General features: G+C 46.9%; 2 protein-coding genes across 2 annotated transcripts; one reads left to right on the top strand and one right to left on the bottom strand.

Moving 5' to 3' along the window:
• Positions 1–14,982: 14,982 nt before the first annotated feature.
• LOC139055585 (uncharacterized) lies at positions 14,983–17,028 on the top strand. Its single transcript, XM_070533104.1, has 3 exons — positions 14,983–15,286; positions 15,357–15,656; positions 15,820–17,028. Exons 1-3 carry the CDS (start codon positions 15,058–15,060, stop codon positions 16,881–16,883), a joined length of 1,593 nt encoding a protein of 530 aa, XP_070389205.1. The 5' UTR covers positions 14,983–15,057; the 3' UTR covers positions 16,884–17,028.
• Positions 17,029–17,505: 477 nt separating this feature from the next.
• On the bottom strand, positions 17,506–19,511 carry LOC139055790 (uncharacterized). Its single transcript, XM_070533338.1, has 3 exons — positions 19,173–19,511; positions 18,031–18,682; positions 17,506–17,537 (listed from the first exon to the last, which is right to left on the bottom strand). Exons 1-3 carry the CDS (start codon positions 19,509–19,511, stop codon positions 17,506–17,508), a joined length of 1,023 nt encoding a protein of 340 aa, XP_070389439.1.
• Positions 19,512–19,584: the final 73 nt, after the last annotated feature.

Genomic DNA, 19,584 nt, shown 5'->3' with positions numbered 1-19,584 from the left:
GCAGGCATTTAGCGGCTTGGCGGCCATTATTGGCGGCGCGTTGAAGGCGCCACCTGGAGGGCGTAAGAAGCCCTCAGCTGCCACTGAACTAGCTGAACCGCGTACGGGTGTGACGATTTCGTTTTGCGTGGATTCGTCTGAACCTCGTTGGCCTATAAGCGAACCGGAATGCATCAGGAGCGCGGCGTCCGCCACAAAAGCCCTCGTTGACGCATTGCCTTGCGCAACTTGCGCGATCAGTATAGCTGCGGTGTAGAGCAGAGAGAACAAATCGCTCAAATTGCACCTCGAGTAAGCGTGACCGCGCCATAAAAGAAAGTGCTCATTGAGGCGTGTTGTGGTGGTTTGGCAAAACCGCCGGTCGTGGGCAGAACATATATACGGGCTGTTTCTCACAGTGCGGCCGGAGTTCGCGTCTGAGCCTTAATGACGCAGGAACGGCCGGAATCTCACACATCTGCTTCGTTATCGCCGTCAGCCTGTTTTATGTGCACAGCAGCATCGGAGGAGGGAAGGAACAACGAGACAGCATTTAGCAGCCAAGCCGAAGCCAAGAGGCGTCGGCATAACACGTAATAGTGTCGCCGTAAGCCCAGCGCGGCGCTCTTTGTAAAGGGACACTAAAGCGAAACAATACATCAGTTTAACCTAATCAAGCCTTGTTTGAGAACCCTGCAGGCAGTCATTTGAAGATAATAGTTTGATTATTAGATGAGAAAATGAAAGTCGAAGTACGAGTATTTGAAGTTCGCGCCGAAACCCCGATTCCGGTACGTCAGTCTGACGTCAGGGATTCCAAAGTATGTTTTCGCTTTTGGGCCGCGTTGGCTGAGTAAAGGTTCTCGAAACTTCCCATGTTTAATATTCGGTTCCTTTCGAACGCAATGTAGTCAGTCTGTAACGCTATATAGTTAAACAGGCCCTAGAAAGTGCCATCGAAATCCATGACGTCACATCGAGCAGGTGCAGGAACTTCAAGGAGGCGTCGCCACCCGTCTTTCGTTCTTGCGCTTTTTCTGGCTTACCAAGCGTCTTATCGTGGTAAGTCTGGTGTTGGCGTCGTAGAAAGGTAATTTACTGATGCAGAAGAAATCATTTTTCTCTTTAGGGTCCCTTTAAGAGACAGCAGGTGGGAGAGCACTGTGCGGATGCAGCCCTCGTGGAGAGTTTCGTACATTCACTACAGGGAAATGCAAAGAAATTCGCAAAGAAATTGGAAATGAATTGACTAGTTATATGGCTCAGTGCTACCCTACTAATCTTCCCTATGATCTCCGACACGAGCGATTTAGAATACCGTTATTCAGAACCATTTACGGTAATCAAACATTGCTCTACCTTATACCTAACTTTCTCCGCAACAATAGTCATATCCACGAACTTATTGAAAACTGTACTTCTATCCACAGTTTAAAGAAAAATGTTACAATGTACTTACTGTCTGGTGCTCTGTCCTAAATAAGTTCTTGAGTTAAAAAAAAAAAAACTTTTTATTGTTCTATAACCTCTGTGTTCTGCTGCGTTTTCTAACAGTTATACATCGTTAGGAATTATGTTACATTTTGTATAACGCTTGCACAAACTTTGTACTTTTTAATATGTTGCCATTTATGTACGCGTTTGTGCTTCTTATCTGTTGTTGCTGTTGCATTATTGTGTGATTCCGTTACTCAATTTAAAATGCCTAATCACGATATTACCTCTGTTCATGAAAATCTTTTTGTGGCGCTTTAATGTACAAAGCCATTGTTTTTCTCTTTTCTCACTGCTTCTGCGCAAATGTACGGGTGGAGGGACCTTAGTCAGGCAGAGCTCATCTGCCTTTTAGTCCTTTCAACCCAGGCAATGTATGTCTGAATAAACAAACTGAACTGAACTGAACTGTGGCGCTAGTGTCTACAGGAGCTGCAAGCAGGGCGCTTCAGCCGGCATGGGAATGATGGGTATAGTGCGTGGATTTGCGTAAACGTCGTCCCTCTGGCCTTAAATGGCTTCGTGACTTTACAAGATGATCCTTTTTAAGGAAAGCACGGCGAAATGAATAAGTAAACTAATGTTATTAAGATTGTCCGACAACGGGATTCGAACACAGGACCTCTGGTCACAGAGGCCCGGCATTGGAACCATTACGCCACGGACGCATGGACAAGGGGAACCACTGCAATCAGCACGCAGCGATTAGGCGTGCTTGCAGAGTTTTGTTAGCTTCTGCGTTAAGAAAAAAAAAGCATAAATAGCTTTGAAATTTAGGCCAGTTTAGGTCCAGATAACGCGTAATAAACGAAGCCACAAGAACGTCTGAAGCCCCAAGCAAGAAGATCAGACAAATCCATGTACTGCCCATCATTCCAACGATGTCAGAACGATCCCAGCGCCACCACTCCCTTCGGTAATCGTAGGAAATCATTTTCGCCCCGAGGACAGTAAATCTACGCGTTGCAATAAGCGACCCAAGTTGCTCGCGTAACTTGGGGGTCGTTTCGGAAATCATAAACAGTACCAGGTAGTGAAAAACAACAAAGGATAAGTTAGGTTAGGTTTGCTGTGAAATTAAGACGTGAGCCTCTATTGCCTGTTGGACAATTATAAACTGATATGATATTCGGAAGCCGTATAGTTCAATGAAATTTCGGGCCGCGTAAAATGCCCGTATGGATACAAATATACCCTCCATGCAAAATTTTATGCCGTCTGAAATACTAGAAAATGCGTCAGAAAAAGCTTGCAAATCGTATACTTGTTTATGTACCGAAACTGAGAAAAAAAGAACCAGAAATGCGCCGCCATAACCGCTTGCCGGTAATCACGCAGAAGCCAGAATAAACGCTGACTACCATAGTAGCGCCTCGTCGTGGCCTTCTAGATTACAGGGTGCCCGAGGGGCGCTAAAGAACGCCAGATTCGCGAATATTGCTTCACCATCATATACTACTCATTTATAACGTATTTAGACAAAGTAAAATTTCGTTGCCGTTGGTCATTGAACTCCGTTTTCGAGGGGAACCTCCATACGCACAAAATGGAAAGCGTTATTTCACTCTGACAAAGCTACATACAAGTGCATGCAGAGAAAATAACGTGACTTGCCGAGGACCATGTCTAAGAAAGCTTGTGAAAATAGGTTCAGGCGTATTCTTTCTTCAGGCAGCAAGGCTGCGCTGCGACTATTATACTGCGCGGGTTTCCCCTGGAAAAGTGCATTCAACGTGCATTACACGCTGTTAAATAATTATATACAGAGAGTCGGGTTTACCATGTGTGTATCAGTCGTCACCTTTCCATATCGGCGTAGCAGGCAACGAGGCGACAGACAGTCTGGCGCGGAATGCGCTGTAATGCAAGCAAACGAAGAAGGCTCCCCTCGGGACGCTAAAATCGACATGAAGAAAAGTCATCTTGAGCCACTTCCGTTCTTTGTGCTCTCCAGCGCATCAACTTTGTGTGATTAAAGGACTTAACCGAACTGATACCGCTCTCCTATATCTGTAACGTTTCTGTCGCATCCGCACGGGGTCAGCGGAGGAAGCTCCAGCTTGGCGATGCGAGGCAAGACTTGGCCCATCATCGTCGCGCGTGCATTGTCAAGCTCTTGGTGACATTGAACATTACATACTAAAGTGTCCTGGATTTGAAGTAGAACGTAAGCAATTGACAGATGAACTCAAGCGCAAGACGGCACCACGATGAAGTGACATTTTGTTCCTGCGAGGGCACTGGATATTTAGAAAGGAGGTGCTTAATTATTCGGCTCCTCCTGAAGTTTCTCCGCGATACGGGGTATGGAAGTCAATGGTGAGCCGTATGGGTCGCGTATTTCGGAAAACGCGCAACGTATAAGACTCCGTGTGAACTTGTTTTTAAAACCTGCAGGGTGTTGTTTGTTGGACTGCGAAATGTTTCAAACTGTATCACTCCTCCACCTCCTCCTCTTCCTCCTCCACCTCCTCCTCCTCCTCCAGTGGAGGTTAAATATGGGGTAAGAAATTATACTCTCAAGAAAATAGCGCTCAAGAGCGTCCAAAGAAAAAGCGGATTCCCTTGCGGCTTCCGTGCGCAGCAGTTTGCGGCGACGACAAGATGTGACGGTGGCGCAGATTTGTCGTTGACGTACGTGCTTGTGTTACTTCTTGAAGAGCTTCAAATAAATGAGTAGTTTTAGCTAAACGACCTCCCATATGTCTCGTGCGTGCACGAGAAGAGGCTTATTGAAAAGAGGTCATAACTATATATTCTAAACGCCACGAACCGCGACACAGAATGTTCTTGGGAGCTCGTGGAAAAAAAAAGAACAAGAAGAGAGAGAGAGAGAGAGAGAGAGAGAGAGAGAGAGAGAGAGAGAGAGCTAAACGTGTATATATATAAGCCCATATACATTTCAACCGCCTTTGGTAATTACAACGAAACACAACAGCGTTTTTTTACACTCCGCCTCCGCCAGAAAGGGGCCGCCGCGCATAGCCGGGAATCGAACCTGTAACCTCGGGGTCAGCATCAGAACGACGTAGGACTGGGAAGAAAGAAGGAGCTACAGAAACGGCCCCGCCAGAAGATGACTGTAAAACATGTGAACAGTTGCATGCGCACTTCGTATATAGGAGACGACAAAACGAACGCCCCGCATGAGCAACACAAACAGGGTGAAGGGAAAGGAGGGGGGGGGGAGGGTGTTGAAGGCAGGAAAGGCGTAATTTGGGACGAACCGCGCCCAATTACAACCGGAGGAATTCAGCCCAGCGGGTGTCTTCGCGGAAACGGCGGGGTATTATACAGATCTGCACTGCGGCCGGCGTAAAGGGATCACCTTTCATTTCGACAAACGTGTGCTACAATCCATTTAGTCAAACATTGGGTTGGGCCACCGGCTGAACCATTAGAGCAACAGCGAGAACAGGCTTTTTTTTTTCTTCTTTTGCAAACCCGGCTTCCTTACACCACCCGACCAGCTAGCTCCCACGGCGTATTCCCTTCAACCGCATGAGGCTACAAAAAAGAAGCAAACAATGTTGGCTAAATTCACGAACGTTGCCCCCCTTGTACACCCTGCTGAGTGTCCTCGTTTACACGTCATCGTCCGTTCGCATTAATAATCAGCAGTGTAATTTGCACTTCAGCTCGACGCATGTACCTCCGGATAATGCGTAACAACAGGTCGTGCGGACGCGCATCTGTCTACAGCAGAATATAATTAATGACTGCGGCGCACGTTAGGAACGAAGCTGACCGCTCGAGGATCGCGTGAAAATGAAAAAGTGGCCGCTGACGGCGGCATTCGTTTGTATACACATACGTTGCAGGCGTCCGTGCCAGTAAAATGTGCGTATATACGACGGTGGCAGGCGCCTGTGCTGACAAGCCAGTCGGCTGCGCTCCTTGTAATCGGAGGACGCTGCGGTGCGGCTTGCCTGTACGAAAATCAGGCTTAGGGACATTTCCGAAATACCGCATCTTCTGAGACGTATAGCCACGCCCTTTCTATATTCCGCGAGCGCTTCGGAAGAGCGCATCTCCGCCCAGCTCCGCTCTTTGACGGACGGACGGGCGGACTTTCTGAGCATGGCAATGAACAATTTTGTCGGCTGTCGGTGCTTGGACGTTTGAGCAGATGTAATGGACAAAAATTATATAAGGAGTGGTGTCACAAACTGATCTGCGTCGGATCAGGACGACTTGAGATGAGACACTGCAAACGCTATAGCAGGACGAGTTCGAGAAGTGCCGTCGCATTGAACTGTCTGATTTACTTTTCCTGCAGCATATTTTAATGGGCAATTATTAGTTCTTTTTTATTTATATTCTGTACAAGTTTGAACTATACACTTTAGCCATGATGAGCATCACGGAGAGTGACTGTATTCGAGCGTATATATGCGACACTTACGCAACGCTAGGTGGCGGTCTTGCAGCCTTATAGGGCGTTTGATGAGAGTATTGCGAACCAGCCAAAGAGCCAAGTCACGCATTATACCAGGTGTTCTCTTTTACAACGAAGCTGTCTATGGCTAGCATACTAGGATTTTTTCGGGGCGCAACGTCGACGTCGACTGAAAAATATCATCGTCAATGGCTCATACTCCCAAATGCAGTGGCTCATACTCTCCTAAGGCAGAGGCTACGAGCACTCAGCAAAGTGAAGCGAACAGTGCATGCATTCTTTGGAATCACTCATTCAGCGTAAAGAACAGCATACGTTTCAATAAAGAACAAGCTAAAAACAAGCATCCGAACCACATAGCTGATGGTGGGGCGCTCCTGCGCCTACATGCAATGCGAAGCACGTAGCGCTCCCCGCATACGTTTCCCGGTAGAGATTACCGTTGCGCTAGCTGCCGCGGCGACGGCAGCTTGACTGCAGCATACGAAACAGGTAGTGACGTCACTACACTTTCGTACGTAAAAGAAGACCCCGCCTAGTAACTGATTTGTGTTGTGACAGTGCTATGGGAAGGCCACGTGTTGTGAGGACTGCTGAATAGCAGCGTGCATACGAGGCGCTTCTGGCGAGGCGTTTCTGGCGTACTCTTTGTAGGTGCACGAAGTAGCGCTGCAAGCCAAGTCGCACGCCTTCGAAACGTCTTAGACTAATAATTAGGCAAAGTCCATGCGCATGTCGCCACGCGTGAACGACTTCAACCTACGTCGCAATGGGTGATCGTTCTAGTTGTTTACAACTTCGCTGTCCAACCACCTTCACAACGTTGATTGGAGACCATTCTTTTTAGCTGCACCAATTTAAAAAAAAATGGCCTGCGGCAGGTAGCGCAATTCTGACCCTTGAGCAGAATTACACAATGAGGCGGCCATTACTTCTGCGATAAATCAAAATGGCTAATTGAATAATTAGCATATTTACACACACCAACTTTTAATTAATTACTTTACGGCGCATATTTCAATCTAGGAATTATAACCTGCGAGTTCGCACGGCGTATCCAATGGAAACGAATTCTCAGGGCTACAGCGGCTTTGAGATAATCTTCAACGTGTCCGGCGAAGTGCATTGACGTTCCAGTTACTTTTGCGCTTCAGTGCACAGAAAAAGCGTTTTCATAAGTGAAGTAAGTGGAACAATGGCGCATTTTCATCGCAAGTTTGACGACGCAAATCTCGAAGCCGCGGTGACATCCTCAAAATTCGTTACAAGTCGATATGCCTTGCAAACTTACTAGCGACAGTTCGTAGATCGACATATGCGCAGTAACGGAATTAGCTTAAAATGTATTTAGTGTCATTTGATTTATGAATTTGAATGCATCTTGATTTTTCGTAGAAGTAATAGCCGCCTCATCCAATAATTTAACTCTAGGGTTATAACTGTGCTATCACAAACACAGCCAGTATTTAAAACCGATCTTCGCACGAACAAACCTTTTCAAAAACTCATTCTTTCCGAAAACAATCAATGATTGGAATGCCCTACCTGGAAATTCCCACTGGTTACAGCCACCCACTTGATGAATCTTGTTGACTGTAACCCTTGTATATTATGTTTGCTTATTTTTGTATCTGCTCACGTAGCCCCCTCCTGCTTGGACAGATGTCCGCAGTATTGTGAAAATAAATAAATAAATAAAAAATCTGTCATAAAATATTTTTTTAAATATTGGTGCAGCTAAAAAAAAAAAGAAAGACGCCCTATCTGTGTCTCTGCGCGTGCGTGCACATTGTGTGTGTGCGTGTGCGTACGCGTGTCTTTTGTGAGTCGTTCAGTGCGCATGAAAACATTTGCTGAAAAAATAATCTTGAGCGGTGGCTTTATAGATACGAGGACTCTCCGTTCAATAATTGGAAAGGGCACATTGGAACGGCTTCATTTTGTTGCGTCTGGCAAGAAAACTTGAACGCGACAAGAGCTGGCTTGTGGAAAAAGAAGGATGGTTTGCACAACGACGGTGAGCCACGTTTCAAGGAAAACACAGGGTGTGTCCACAGCTCCCATGGCTCGCTGACTCGAATTCCACGTCACATCGAATAACGCCAGAAACGAAACAGAGGGTCGTTGCGGCCGTTCTCCCTGTAGGTCCAAACAGATATTTAATTTTTCGTACGCACCCCGAACGTGTAATCAGCGCTTTCCATCGCACCTCGTCCTTGCTGAGACGACGCTGTTGCCTCTCTCTCATAACTATGTGTGTGTAGAACCATCTCTCTTATCGCCCAAATCTAATATATACTACACGCACACTTTCTCGTCGGGATGGGTGACGCCTCTTTCGCAACCTCTTCGACTTGCCGCGCTGTAGCCGCAGGTTCTTATGTATACTGCAGTTCAAGTCAACTGTAACTCAACGGCTCGTTCGAGTGGATATGTGGTTGTACCTGTGTGTACACCATGAGCCAAGCGAGTGGTAATTGGTGCCGACACATAGTCTGCAGTCGTCATTAATAATATTTGTGCTTCGCAGTCGTGAAGCAAAGGGTTTGGCTCGAGAGCTGTATACATACAGGCCTGGCGCCTGCAGGCCTCTTCAGGATGGTTATAAGCTGGCTGGGTGGCGTTGGACATCCTTTCTTTTTTCTTTTTTTCGTTGTTTAAAGCATATCCCCGAATTGCCCGAGGACGTTACTACAGGGGATGGTACATTTTTGCACAAAACACCTACATTCACACCTGACACTTGCGCATTTGACAAGCAATTCCACTCGGTAACATTTTTTTTAGAAAGATGGCACTGACGAACAGGCTCGTCCTCGATCGATACCTACTAATTTTAAACATGTGGTCAGTTTACGCATATGCGTAGTTTGGCGGCTGAAAATACTTATTACTAATTATCCCCGTTTTCTTATTATATATTGCGTAGAAAAAGATTTAGCCGTAATTGTCGTCCACGGGTTGACAATTCTATTCCCAATGTAGTTAGGTTTTCATGTGTGTACACCTATTGCACCGGCCATACCTTCTCAGGACGAACCTGGTCGCTATGTTTCAGATGCTTTCAATTTTTTTGCCTAGACACTTTTGCGACGGATCCGAAAGGGGGCCAGCGCATCCCAAAATTGTCTCAATGCATGCTTGATGCCCAGTATGTGAGGCTAACGGATTCAAAGAAAGATGAGGGTTTATACCCCTTTCAAGGGAATCGGCAGAACACGGCAGTGAAACCTGTCTTCGCAGAAGCTGTTGCATGTTCCCTGCGTGAACTCGTGGTCCGCTATAACTCCCTATAGGCCACGAGGCGTCACAGGCTAATCGAGCGCGAAAGACAAACCACGCGCGGAAACTGCGTCGTCGCCTCAGCGGAATGGCCTACGCCGCCTACACCAGGCTACATCGCGTTGGAGCTTCGGCTGCGCCGAGACTACATCGAATCGCTCACTGTCGGCGCTCGTCATGATGCAGTACTTGGCTGCACCGCTCCTAGATGGCGGCACAATCCCTATCAAGTGAGCATAGATTACGCGTTCGCGCCGACGTCACATCCGTTACAGGAAGTTCATGGCGGACCCCAGCATAAAACACTTCCGCGTTAAAATTATTTGTACGTAGTTTAGTGTAGCATTAGCAGCCACGTATTCCATATGAGAATTACAAGAGCAATCACCTAGAACAAATTAAAAAAGTAAATAAGGCACACAAGTGCTTCTGTGTGCATTTCTCACCGATAATTTTTTATTAAAGGGACCCTGAAACGATTTTGGCGATTTTCTACAAACGTACTGAGTCGTTAGAGCAGGTCCTTCTGATCATTAATTGACACATCTAAGTGCTCTGCGTAAAGCGTGTAATTTATTATAAGGTTTTAAAAATGCACATCGCTGTCGATCGCAGCGCACTGCTCGGCGGAATTTTAAGCCGCCCCTACCCATATGATGCAAATAACCCATATTACGTCACATGGGCGAGCTATCTGATTGGCTGACCAGGGCGCGTGGTCGATAATTTTTCCAACTTTATGGTAAACAAATGATCTTCGTAATAGTTGGAATGTTAGTTAATTTGTTTTTATAAAAAGAAAGTAGCATAAAGAGAATGCACAAGAACAATTTTTCAGTACAACTTAAGCACTTCCGGCACACAGCAAGTGTCGTCTGCTTGTGTTACAACGTACTCCATTTTGACGAGAGCTCCGCGTCACAGTTGGTGTCAGTCTTTTCGCGAGCACTATGATTCGACTTTGTTGCCTTGTGGGCTGCAAACGTAGCGACTGGCAATATGTCAAGCTGCGACATCGTGTCCCTCTGCAAGGCAGCGTACGAGCGAACTGGCTGCTGCGCAGGATTTGCGCGTTTGTGGCCGTCACTTTACACCGGAAGATTACTAACGCAATAGCGTTTCGCGAGTCCCGTATTAAGGCAAACGTAAGCGCAAGGGGACAGGATCTGGCCGCTTGATTGTGCCGTAACGGCATGAGCCGAAATGAGCAGAAGGGCAAATGTGAATGGTCTGCACGGTGCAGCCACCTGGTGGCATAGAGCTCAACCATACACAGTAGCAGCAACGAAGCGTTTCCTTCTTTGCTGCTGGTGCGTACTTTTCGCAGGAGTGTAATCATCAACACGTTGTTTTTTTAAATGTTTAAAATGTTTTACACTTCGTTAGAGCAATATTAGCGCTTTGTTTGACTGGTTAAGCGCTGCGCCAACAAGTGTCTGGACCATGCAGACCGATCAGACCGCTCACGTACGTCTACGCCAAAGTTCCGTCATCAGCTTGAGTTTATGCCTCCAGTCATTTGCCGAAATGACCAGCTTGCCTGTGGTTAACGGAATACCAGACACGTTCGGCGCTACGACAGAATGCTCGCAACGCACGCTGCTTCGATAGCTCTCACTTGGGGTCGACAGCCAAGCAGCTAGCGGAGAGGTTTCGCGCGGGCGGGGGCGGTCTCCAAAACACCCGGAAGTCGACGATGTGACGTCGCATCGTGACGCAGGGCCAGTGAAGGCGGAGCTTAGCCCCGCTCGCTCGGCGGACGAGTTGAGGAGGAAAAGCATGGCTGGGGAGGAGGGTAACTTATAATCGCTTGTAGCTCCATTAATACGTAACGCTTCACTTAAATTGTGGTGCGAATGTTCTACTTAAGCTGTACCCTACGCGTCTACAAAATTTGTCCGAACCGTTTCAGGGGCCCTTTAATATAGTGCTCCGTTTTTAAAGCAAGCCTTTATTTGCCTCCTCCTCCAATTTTTCAGGTGATGCTGCTGGCTCCTGTCTCGCCGACAATACAATGCATTGGGGGCGCAGGCAGTGTCCCTCGGTATGTGGCCGGCTAAACAAGCTGGGTTGCTGCGTACATGCAACTGGGCACATATCGCTGGGTACGTGCCCAAATGTTAGATAATTCGGGCCACTTGATATGTGTAACTCAGTATATATGAACATTGTTTTTTGGCCAATGCCTCAGAGACGGGTATGTGCCACTACTAACGTAATAAACTGTGCAGGCAGAACACGAGGCAAGATGTAAAAAAAAAAAAGTCGGCCGCACAATGGCTTGAATAGTGGCTTGACGGCGGCCACGGAGAAGTGAACGAGTCGGCAACAGAGGCAGCCGAGTGCGGAGAAAGAAGTGAACAAAATGGGACCACAACCAGCAACGAGCGAGAGGCTTTGAGCTACATAACCACGAATTCCGTATACGGAAGAGAAGAAAGCTTCCTTACAACCGATCCCCAGATGTGCGTGGGATTGACCAATTTGTTGAGGTTGTATTCGTTTTTTACAGCGAAGCTGTGTACTTCTACCCTCCAATGCATTTGTCGGCCCGGTATTGCACTATGGAGTGCTTGAAGCGTGCTTCACCTAATAAATAAATAAATGAATAAATAAATAAATAAATAAATAAATAAATAAATAAATAAATAAATACATGGACTAGAATAGAAAAAAATGAACAAGTATTTCCATGTAATTTTCGTGTTTGTTCTTCAACAATAACAACAACAAAGAAGGTGGGCGTGGACCGATCCCCGAGATAGTGAAATACCGGGTCGGACCCGTGGTGGAGGTGAAAGCCTTGAAGCACTCCGCCCCCCGCACTCCGCACCCCGGCGCGTGTGTGCATTGTGTGTGTTAATCGAAGTCCATTACAGCTGTGCTGACGGGTACCGCGGCTTGGTGTGCGCCCTTTGCCAGGGCGTCAGCCTCCTCGTCGCTGTGGACGCCGATGTGATAAGGGAGCCACTGCAGCGACAGCTTCAAACATTTTCATGTGACTGTTGACAGAGTGTCATAAAGATGGCAAGATCGATTATTCTCTTCTAATGAGTACGCCACCGGTTAGGAAGGAGAACCAGCACGGAAAAGAAATCGGGAAAGTGAGTGGCGATACCTTTCAGAAACGAAGCATTGTTCACAATGTTATCCTACTATATTACATAGGTCATCTCCAACAAGAGCACCGTCAAGATTAAGTAAAAAGAAGTATGCTTAATATCGAACTTGTTAGGAATGATACTTGAGCTTAATAATTGTCGCGAGCGCTAAAGGAAATGATTATCGAAATAGAGAATATTACTTAAGCAAATGAGGGGGTTCCTTGTTATGGCGTCCAAGCAGCGTTGCGCATTCAGTTGATTTCCGAAGCAGTGGCGGTTTTTGTGCTGCAGTACATTTAGTAGCCAGCTCCAAGAGCCACAAAACGCTTTAAAAAGTTCGCAGACACAAACTGCTCGTCCTGATGTTTAGCCCCATTTCACTGCTTGTAACCACGCTCTTGTGGGAGTCGATGTAAGTGAAGCAATGAATGACGATAAATAGCGGTAACTTTGACGGTGCATGTGTAATTTCTTCACTGTTTCGTTCAATACAAGAGTGCCGAGTTCATGTTAAACGTTACCTTGCGTGCACCACCGCTGTTTGTCTGCGTATAGTCCACAGAACACACAGGAAGGCGCGTTTGCTTGAGGCGTTGTTGTGCGTGATTGTTCGTAATGTTCGAGAGGGTGAGCTCCCGTGGCACATCGCATCGTGGCAGAAGTGTTAAACATTAACTGAATTATGGGGCTGTACGTAATTCAACTAATTATTATAATTGTATGCATACATTATGTACATACACTCGCGGCCTGCACCACGTTTCGCTGCGCAGCGAAGACGCCCCTGTTCCGCGCGACGCTTCTTTGGGGACTGGGCTCAACGCTGAGTGCACGCGTTGGAGCCATTTTGCTTGCGCGTGTTTCCGCACGTGCTCCTTCCGCATGCGTGACCAGCACGCTGTCGAGACGTCAGCTCCAAGCGCTCTCTCCAGGCTATTGACGATTGTAATGTTTACACTGTCACAGCCCAGCACACGACCTCCACAGCCGAGCAATCGCATTTTTGTCGCACGGGAAAGCAAGCACAGCGCAAGACCAAGCGCAAGACCATGCGTGTAACCTGTCGTGAACTTCCTCTTCCGATCTATTACCTCAAAAATAGTACCTTGGAAGCCGTTATATCTTACATATACCTAGGTGTTCCCCTCTGCACTTTCTTGGTCTTCACACATCGACAGCGTTATGAATAAAACTAATCACATGCTGGGTTGTATCCGTCGAAACTTCTCTTGCGCTCCGTCATCATTAAAGTTAATTTTATACAAGACGTTAATTACAAGTAAAATGAAACATGTTTCATCAGTTACGAACCCGTATGCTGAAAGAGTAACCCAATATCTCCAACGTTTTCAAAAGAATGCCTCGCACTTCATGTTAAGAAATTATAATAGTACGGCAAGCGTAACTTGTGTGAAGGAATTTCCTACAACGTCCGCCGCTTTCTGCTCTTCGCAAACCCTTTCGCCTAGCTCCGATTCATGCGAAATCTGACTCCAGAATTAATATCTGCGCGATAATCTTACTTCACCCCCCTATATAAATCTCACCTCACCTTTGTGGTCATCACCACAAAGTTGGAATTTTGCGGTGTCGCACTAGAACTTGTCACGATCGTCTTTTGTTCTCGGGACGTGTGAAAGAATGGAATCCCACCCTGCCGGCGCGATGGTTGCCATTGAGGACAACGCACCAATACCGCACAGCCATAGTCGACACCACAATTTCGGGATTCACATGACTATATAACTACTTCACTTGCCGCCTTCCTTTGTTCTTTATTGCTTTGTGACCTTTCGTTCTTTTTTACCCCAATCTCCTCTGTAATATGCCTTCGTGATCTTGAGCGTGTAACAAACAAACAAACAAACAAACAAACAAACAAACAAACAAACAAACAAACAAACAAACAAACAAACAAACAAACAAACAAACAAACAAACAAACAAACAAACAAATAGATGAATAAAGAAACAAAGACCGCGTAGCACACATCCGTATCTCTTCGCTCACTGTCTTACTTTGGTCACGATTTTTAAAGTTCAGCACTCGCAATCAGTAAGACCTCCACGCGAGATCGTCGTGACAGCGAACCCCACGCCGTGACGCAGTTTTCCCCCTCAAGCACCGCGTTTCGCGTGCGCTCGGGATCCACTGAAGAACAATCAGGTGACGTAACAGTCGTGCTGCTGGTGCGCAAAAATTCGTCACACTTCGGAAGAGATGGACATCGACCGGGATAGGATGGGAGGGGGGACGGAGGGAAGAAAGTGAGAAAAGGGCACGCATTTTTAAAAACAAAAGCGAAGGGAACGACGCTTACGGAGAACAACACCGCGCGGGGCGCTACGCGAGCGTATCCGGATGGTGCGTTGCAGTAGCGAACCCCTCGACGCGAGGCCCACACATGACGACACCGTCGCCAGTGGCGCGCAATCACTGGCTGCGCGGCGATTTGTGCAAAACAAAAAGGCCGCTACGCGGAGCGGCTATCGCTTGTTTATAGAAACGCGTGACCGGCTTGTTCCCCGAACGGAGAGCACCAGAGAAAGTCGTGAGGAGGCTGCGCCCCGTGTTTGCATTTTTTTCTCTGCAGCGAAACTGTATACCTCTACCCCCCTCCCAATGCATTTGTCGTGTCCGTGGGCAATAAATGTGGGCCGATCCCGGAGGTAGTGCAATACATGGCTTGCACTGACGTCACTTCCGCAGACGCCAACTTTGTTTTCCGGCATACTGGAGCACCACGCCGAACGTGCGCTGTCAACGCTGCGAGTCGTATGCGAATGGAAACGCTTTGCCATGGCTATTTGCGCAGTTGTAGGGTGTGCTAATCGCAGCAAAAGCAGCTCGAGAAAGGAGTCTTCAAACACAAACCTTTTTCGCCTTCCGAAAGTTGTAGAACGGCAAGGTGAACGAACGAAAACGCTTAGCTCGAAGCGACGCAGCCTGTGGCTTGCGCGTATCAAGCGTGCCGATCTCAAAGGCGATCTACCAAACATCCGAGTGTGCGGCGCTCACTTCGTAACAGGTAAGCCTGCACTTTTATTACATGTAAGGCGTAGCCAGTGTGCTAGACTCACATTTGCTTGCATTTGTAGGGAGACCAGCGAAGCTCTGGGAAGAAGCAAGCCTGGACTGGGCACCAACACTTCTGCTAGGCTACAGAGCAAAGCATGAAGGCAGTGCGCGCTACGAGCGTGCTGCGAGGCGACGGTTCAAGCTGGCGACTACCGAGGTCGACGCGGAGACCGCAGCTGGAACTTCTGGGCTCGCCGCAACGCCACCCGAAAACCTGTGCGGCGGCGACGACGACGACGACGACGGCGACGCACACGCAGACGACAGCCCATCACTGCCGCGAGCTGATTGTGAAGGCCAGGCTGCAGAAAATGAGTCAGGTCACTATCTCCATTACTTTGTTTTTGTTTCTTTGAAAGGTAGGAAAAGCAGATCTCGTTTACTCTGGATCTTTGTTTGGTTTGTTTACATCTCCACTATGAAATGTTTACATGCTGGTGTACCGGTCTGCTTTGATCCCCAAGTTTGCATTGTTCATTTCAGGAGTTGCTGTACAGGCGGAGATGACCATGGCAGACATTGCAGCATTGGAGCAACAGTGCAATGAACTAAATGATCATCTCTATGCCCTGCGTGCCCACATTGACCAGCTGGAGTGGACTGAAGCAGCATTCAGGAAGAACAAGGCCAAGGTCCTGTATTACACAGGAATGGCAAACTTCGACATTTTAAATGGCTTATTTAAACTTGTGGAGTGCTATGTCCAACATGGTGTGAACAATAGCCTGTCAAAGTTTCAGGAGTTTGTCCTCTTTCTAATGAAGCTGAAGTTGAATTTGCAGAATGCTGATCTTGGCTTTAGATTTAAAGTTTCAGAGGCAACAGTGTCACGCATTTTTCGTAAGTGGTTGTATGTTGCAGACTGTCGGCTGAAGCCATACATTTCATGGCCAGACCGGGTCACACTGCAGCAGACAATGCCCCAGTCTTTCTTCGATTCTTTTGGAGGTAATGTGGCCACAGTCATTGACTGTTTTGAAATAAAAATAGAACGGCCATCGTCATACGAGGCAAGAAGCGAGACATGGTCGCAATACAAGCAGAGCAACACTGCAAAATTTCTGATCGGCATCGCTCCTCAGGGCGTCGTCACCTTCATTTCAGAGGGTTGGGGGGGCCGCTGCAGTGATAAGCATATCACGGAACATTGTGGAATTTTAGATAACTTGCGCCCTGATGATGTTGTGCTTGCTGACCGAGGATTTAATATCTCCGAGAGTGTTGGGTTCTATTGTGCACGTTTGCATGTTCCAGCCTACACTAAAGGCAAAAAACAACTGTCGGCAGAAGAAGTCCAGAGTGCCAGAAAACTTGCCAACGTTCGCATTCATGTGGAGCGAGTTATTGGCCTCATAAGAAATAAGTTTACCATATTGAAATGCACTCTCCCCATTGAGTACGTTACCCGCCGAGAAGGTGATCACGCTCCGCCACTGGACAAAATTGTCACTGTATGCTGCGCTTTATCCAATCTTTGCCCATCAATTGTTGCCGAGCTGAAGGAAGCCAGTGGTGAAGTGGCCTTGCATACCTCACAGCCTTATTAGTGTGCGAGGCTTTCATAAATCTTTGCTCGTACCATGCTATTCATTACTATGTATTTTATTTTCATGGAGTTTTTTCACTGGAACAATCTCACTTCTATCAACCTGTATGCCTAAGGTAGAACATTTCTGATGAATGAGAAAAATTACTCTGCAGTGCTACAATCTTGCATGTGCTTTGCTCTGTGTGGAGCAGAGAGCAAAATGCCCCGGTAAATAAAATATGCTTGACTTGTAGGTTGTACGTTTGTTTATTTACTCATTGAATTGGTTGGTACCTAAACCATAATTGAATTGATTACTGTTCATTCAAGGAACTTGTCCAAAACAATACAGCATGAATTTCAAGTGAACTAGTTTTCTTTATTTTGCTTGCATAGTGGACAATGCCACTTCTTTGCCTTTGGTGCCCGTGTGATCCCCACACATGAGAAATTAAACCATTTAAATGTGCATGACGGGTTGTCGCATGCAATCATTTTCCCCGTCTCTGGTCCTTGACAGAAGCAGTAAACTTCTGCTGGTGGCAGTTCCTTTTGTGGGGCTCCCTGCTTTCGCGTGAAGAACTTGCTGAAGAGCTCGGGAAGAATTGCTCTGATGAAAAATTCCTTTGCATTTGCAAACATCAGGTCGCAGAACTCTTTGTCTCTTCTAATTCTGTGCACATGAAAAAGGTCTGGAGCCCAAACAATGAAATCACAATAGCTAACCTTACATATTGTCATCTGGGCTTGCACTTGGTAAAAATACTCATGCTGCTTAGGAAGCTGCAGAACTCCATTGATGTCCATCAAACACGACCTAGCCTCGGTGAATGAGGAGGCATCACGCAGCAAATAGGGGCATTTCACTTCGGCTACACCTCTCCCACAGCACGAGCATGAAATCAGAGCGTCTGGTGTTGCTCCGGCAAATGGATATGATTCACTTAAGTGAAGTACAGACCTGAAGCACTTGAAATCTTTGTGCTTCTTCTTCTGATGATCTTCATATGTCTTCAGCGCATCTCGTTCATGTTCTAAACCCCATGCCATGGCAGGAGTCTTTAGCATAGATTTTTCTGGGTAACATATTGATTTCAGTAATGATAGGCTAGGATTATCTATGGCTGTTCGGCAGACTGTTTTCATAACAGAGGCTGTCACTCTACCCGCTCGGTAAAGGTGCCAGTCTGGTGAATTGCTCTGGTTTTTTGTTTTTGCTTCAATGAACTTCACTGCTTCATCAGTGACGTGAAATGTGCTCATAAATTTGTTGGCCTTGTCAATGAGAGTGTCTAGTCCATCTGGCAAAGCATCATCTGTGTACAAATCTCGAAAGTGTACTTGCTGTTTGGGCACTGGTTCCTTGAAGGCAGCAGAATGGTGAGACAGCATGGAAAAAAATGCTGGAACAACACCAGTTCTCTTGCATATACTGTGCAGGTCTTCCATCTCTGCTAGTGAAACTGGTGGCACATCAATTCTGGGTGCTGTCGCTTTCTTGTTTGTAGGAGTACCCTCAATCCTATCATCAAGCTGTCGTTTTTTCCCTTTGGCAGATGCAAAATTGATTTCTTTCAATCTTTTGAATTGAGCCTTTTCCACATAGGTAGGGAGCCAAATGTTGTCTTTTTGAGTGCAGCTAACAGAGTTCCTCATCCTTACACCTGTGTCGACAGCAAACAAACAGGCACCGACATGGGAGCAGGCTTCTCCCACACCAGCCATACAGGTGCAGTGCGCAGTCAGCACGGCACCACCGTCTTTGCAAAGAATCCACACTTTCAGTGGACGTTCGCCCAGTCGTTGCGAGTGGTTCACCTGCAAGGCCAATCAAAAGAAGATTAAACTGTTGACATCAAAACATACATCATGCACACAATGCAGAGATAGCCAAAACTGCATGGCAAGCACACAAACACTGCATTCTTATCAGCAAAGCCAATAAAGAAAAAATTCAACACTGTAATGAAAACATACACCATGCAAACAATGTAGGCGTCCAAAAAATGCATGGCAAGCACACACACACTGCGTTCTTCCCTGCAAAGCCAATAAAGGAAAAATTATTGATATCGAAGCATACACGAATGCAGACATATAAAAAAAAGCGTGGCAAACACATATTGCAATTCCTAGCCATAAAACACTCGCGCTAAAAGCTGCATTCTTTGATGATATTTACACATCAGCACGCGAAACTCTGCTTCTGCGCGACTGTAAAGGGTCAGTGTCAGTTCACCATTGATTAGCCAGAGAATGCCTCCGAGTGTTGTACACAAAATGCAGGATTAAATAGCCGTCAACTTACCTCTCCTAGTAGGAGCACTTTTTCGCCTTGCAGCCGCTTCGCCGACAGAGTTTTCACCCAACCGCTTGTGAAATAGTTGTGGGATTCAAGCGATTTGTAAGCCTTCATTTCCTCCAGAGTCGTGAAATTTGAAGAGAAAACCAGGTAGTTGACAATATCTCCGTGCGAGACCTCGGGGAAAGCGTTGACGTCCATCGTCGTATCAGCACCCGGCCGCAAAGTGTAGGGGTCCACATCGTCGCACAGTTTTACTTTTTCTTGGTATCGCTCACGCGCCGAACCGATCAGTCCGGCGTAATATGCCTCGTTAAACGCAGGTTTACTGTAAACGGGGGGCATTTCTAGCGGGAAGTGTTGACATCCGACACAGTGAGACAGCAGCTGAACAGTGCACACGACCGGTCACCACAGG

This window comes from Dermacentor albipictus, chromosome 2 (assembly GCF_038994185.2).
Source record: "Dermacentor albipictus isolate Rhodes 1998 colony chromosome 2, USDA_Dalb.pri_finalv2, whole genome shotgun sequence".
Classification (NCBI taxonomy): domain Eukaryota; kingdom Metazoa; phylum Arthropoda; class Arachnida; order Ixodida; family Ixodidae; genus Dermacentor; species Dermacentor albipictus.
Note: the sequence above shows the minus strand (reverse complement) of the source record. Positions and strands in the feature narration are given on the sequence as shown.

Excerpts from the sequence above, each read along its gene's own strand:
- LOC139055790 (XM_070533338.1), bottom strand. The coding sequence starts at position 19,511 with ATGCCCCCCGTTTACAGTAAACCTGCGTTTAACGAGGCATATTACGCC. Across the intron at positions 18,683-19,172 it reads AAGTGCTCCTACTAGGAGAG|GTGAACCACTCGCAACGACT; the intron begins GTAAGTTGACGG and ends TTGGCCTTGCAG. Across the intron at positions 17,538-18,030 it reads CTGGCACCTTTACCGAGCGG|AATTAGAAGAGACAAAGAGT; the intron begins GTAGAGTGACAG and ends TCATGTGCACAG.
- LOC139055585 (XM_070533104.1), top strand. The coding sequence starts at position 15,058 with ATGGCTATTTGCGCAGTTGTAGGGTGTGCTAATCGCAGCAAAAGCAGC. Across the intron at positions 15,287-15,356 it reads CGGCGCTCACTTCGTAACAG|GGAGACCAGCGAAGCTCTGG; the intron begins GTAAGCCTGCAC and ends TTGCATTTGTAG. Across the intron at positions 15,657-15,819 it reads GGCTGCAGAAAATGAGTCAG|GAGTTGCTGTACAGGCGGAG; the intron begins GTCACTATCTCC and ends TGTTCATTTCAG.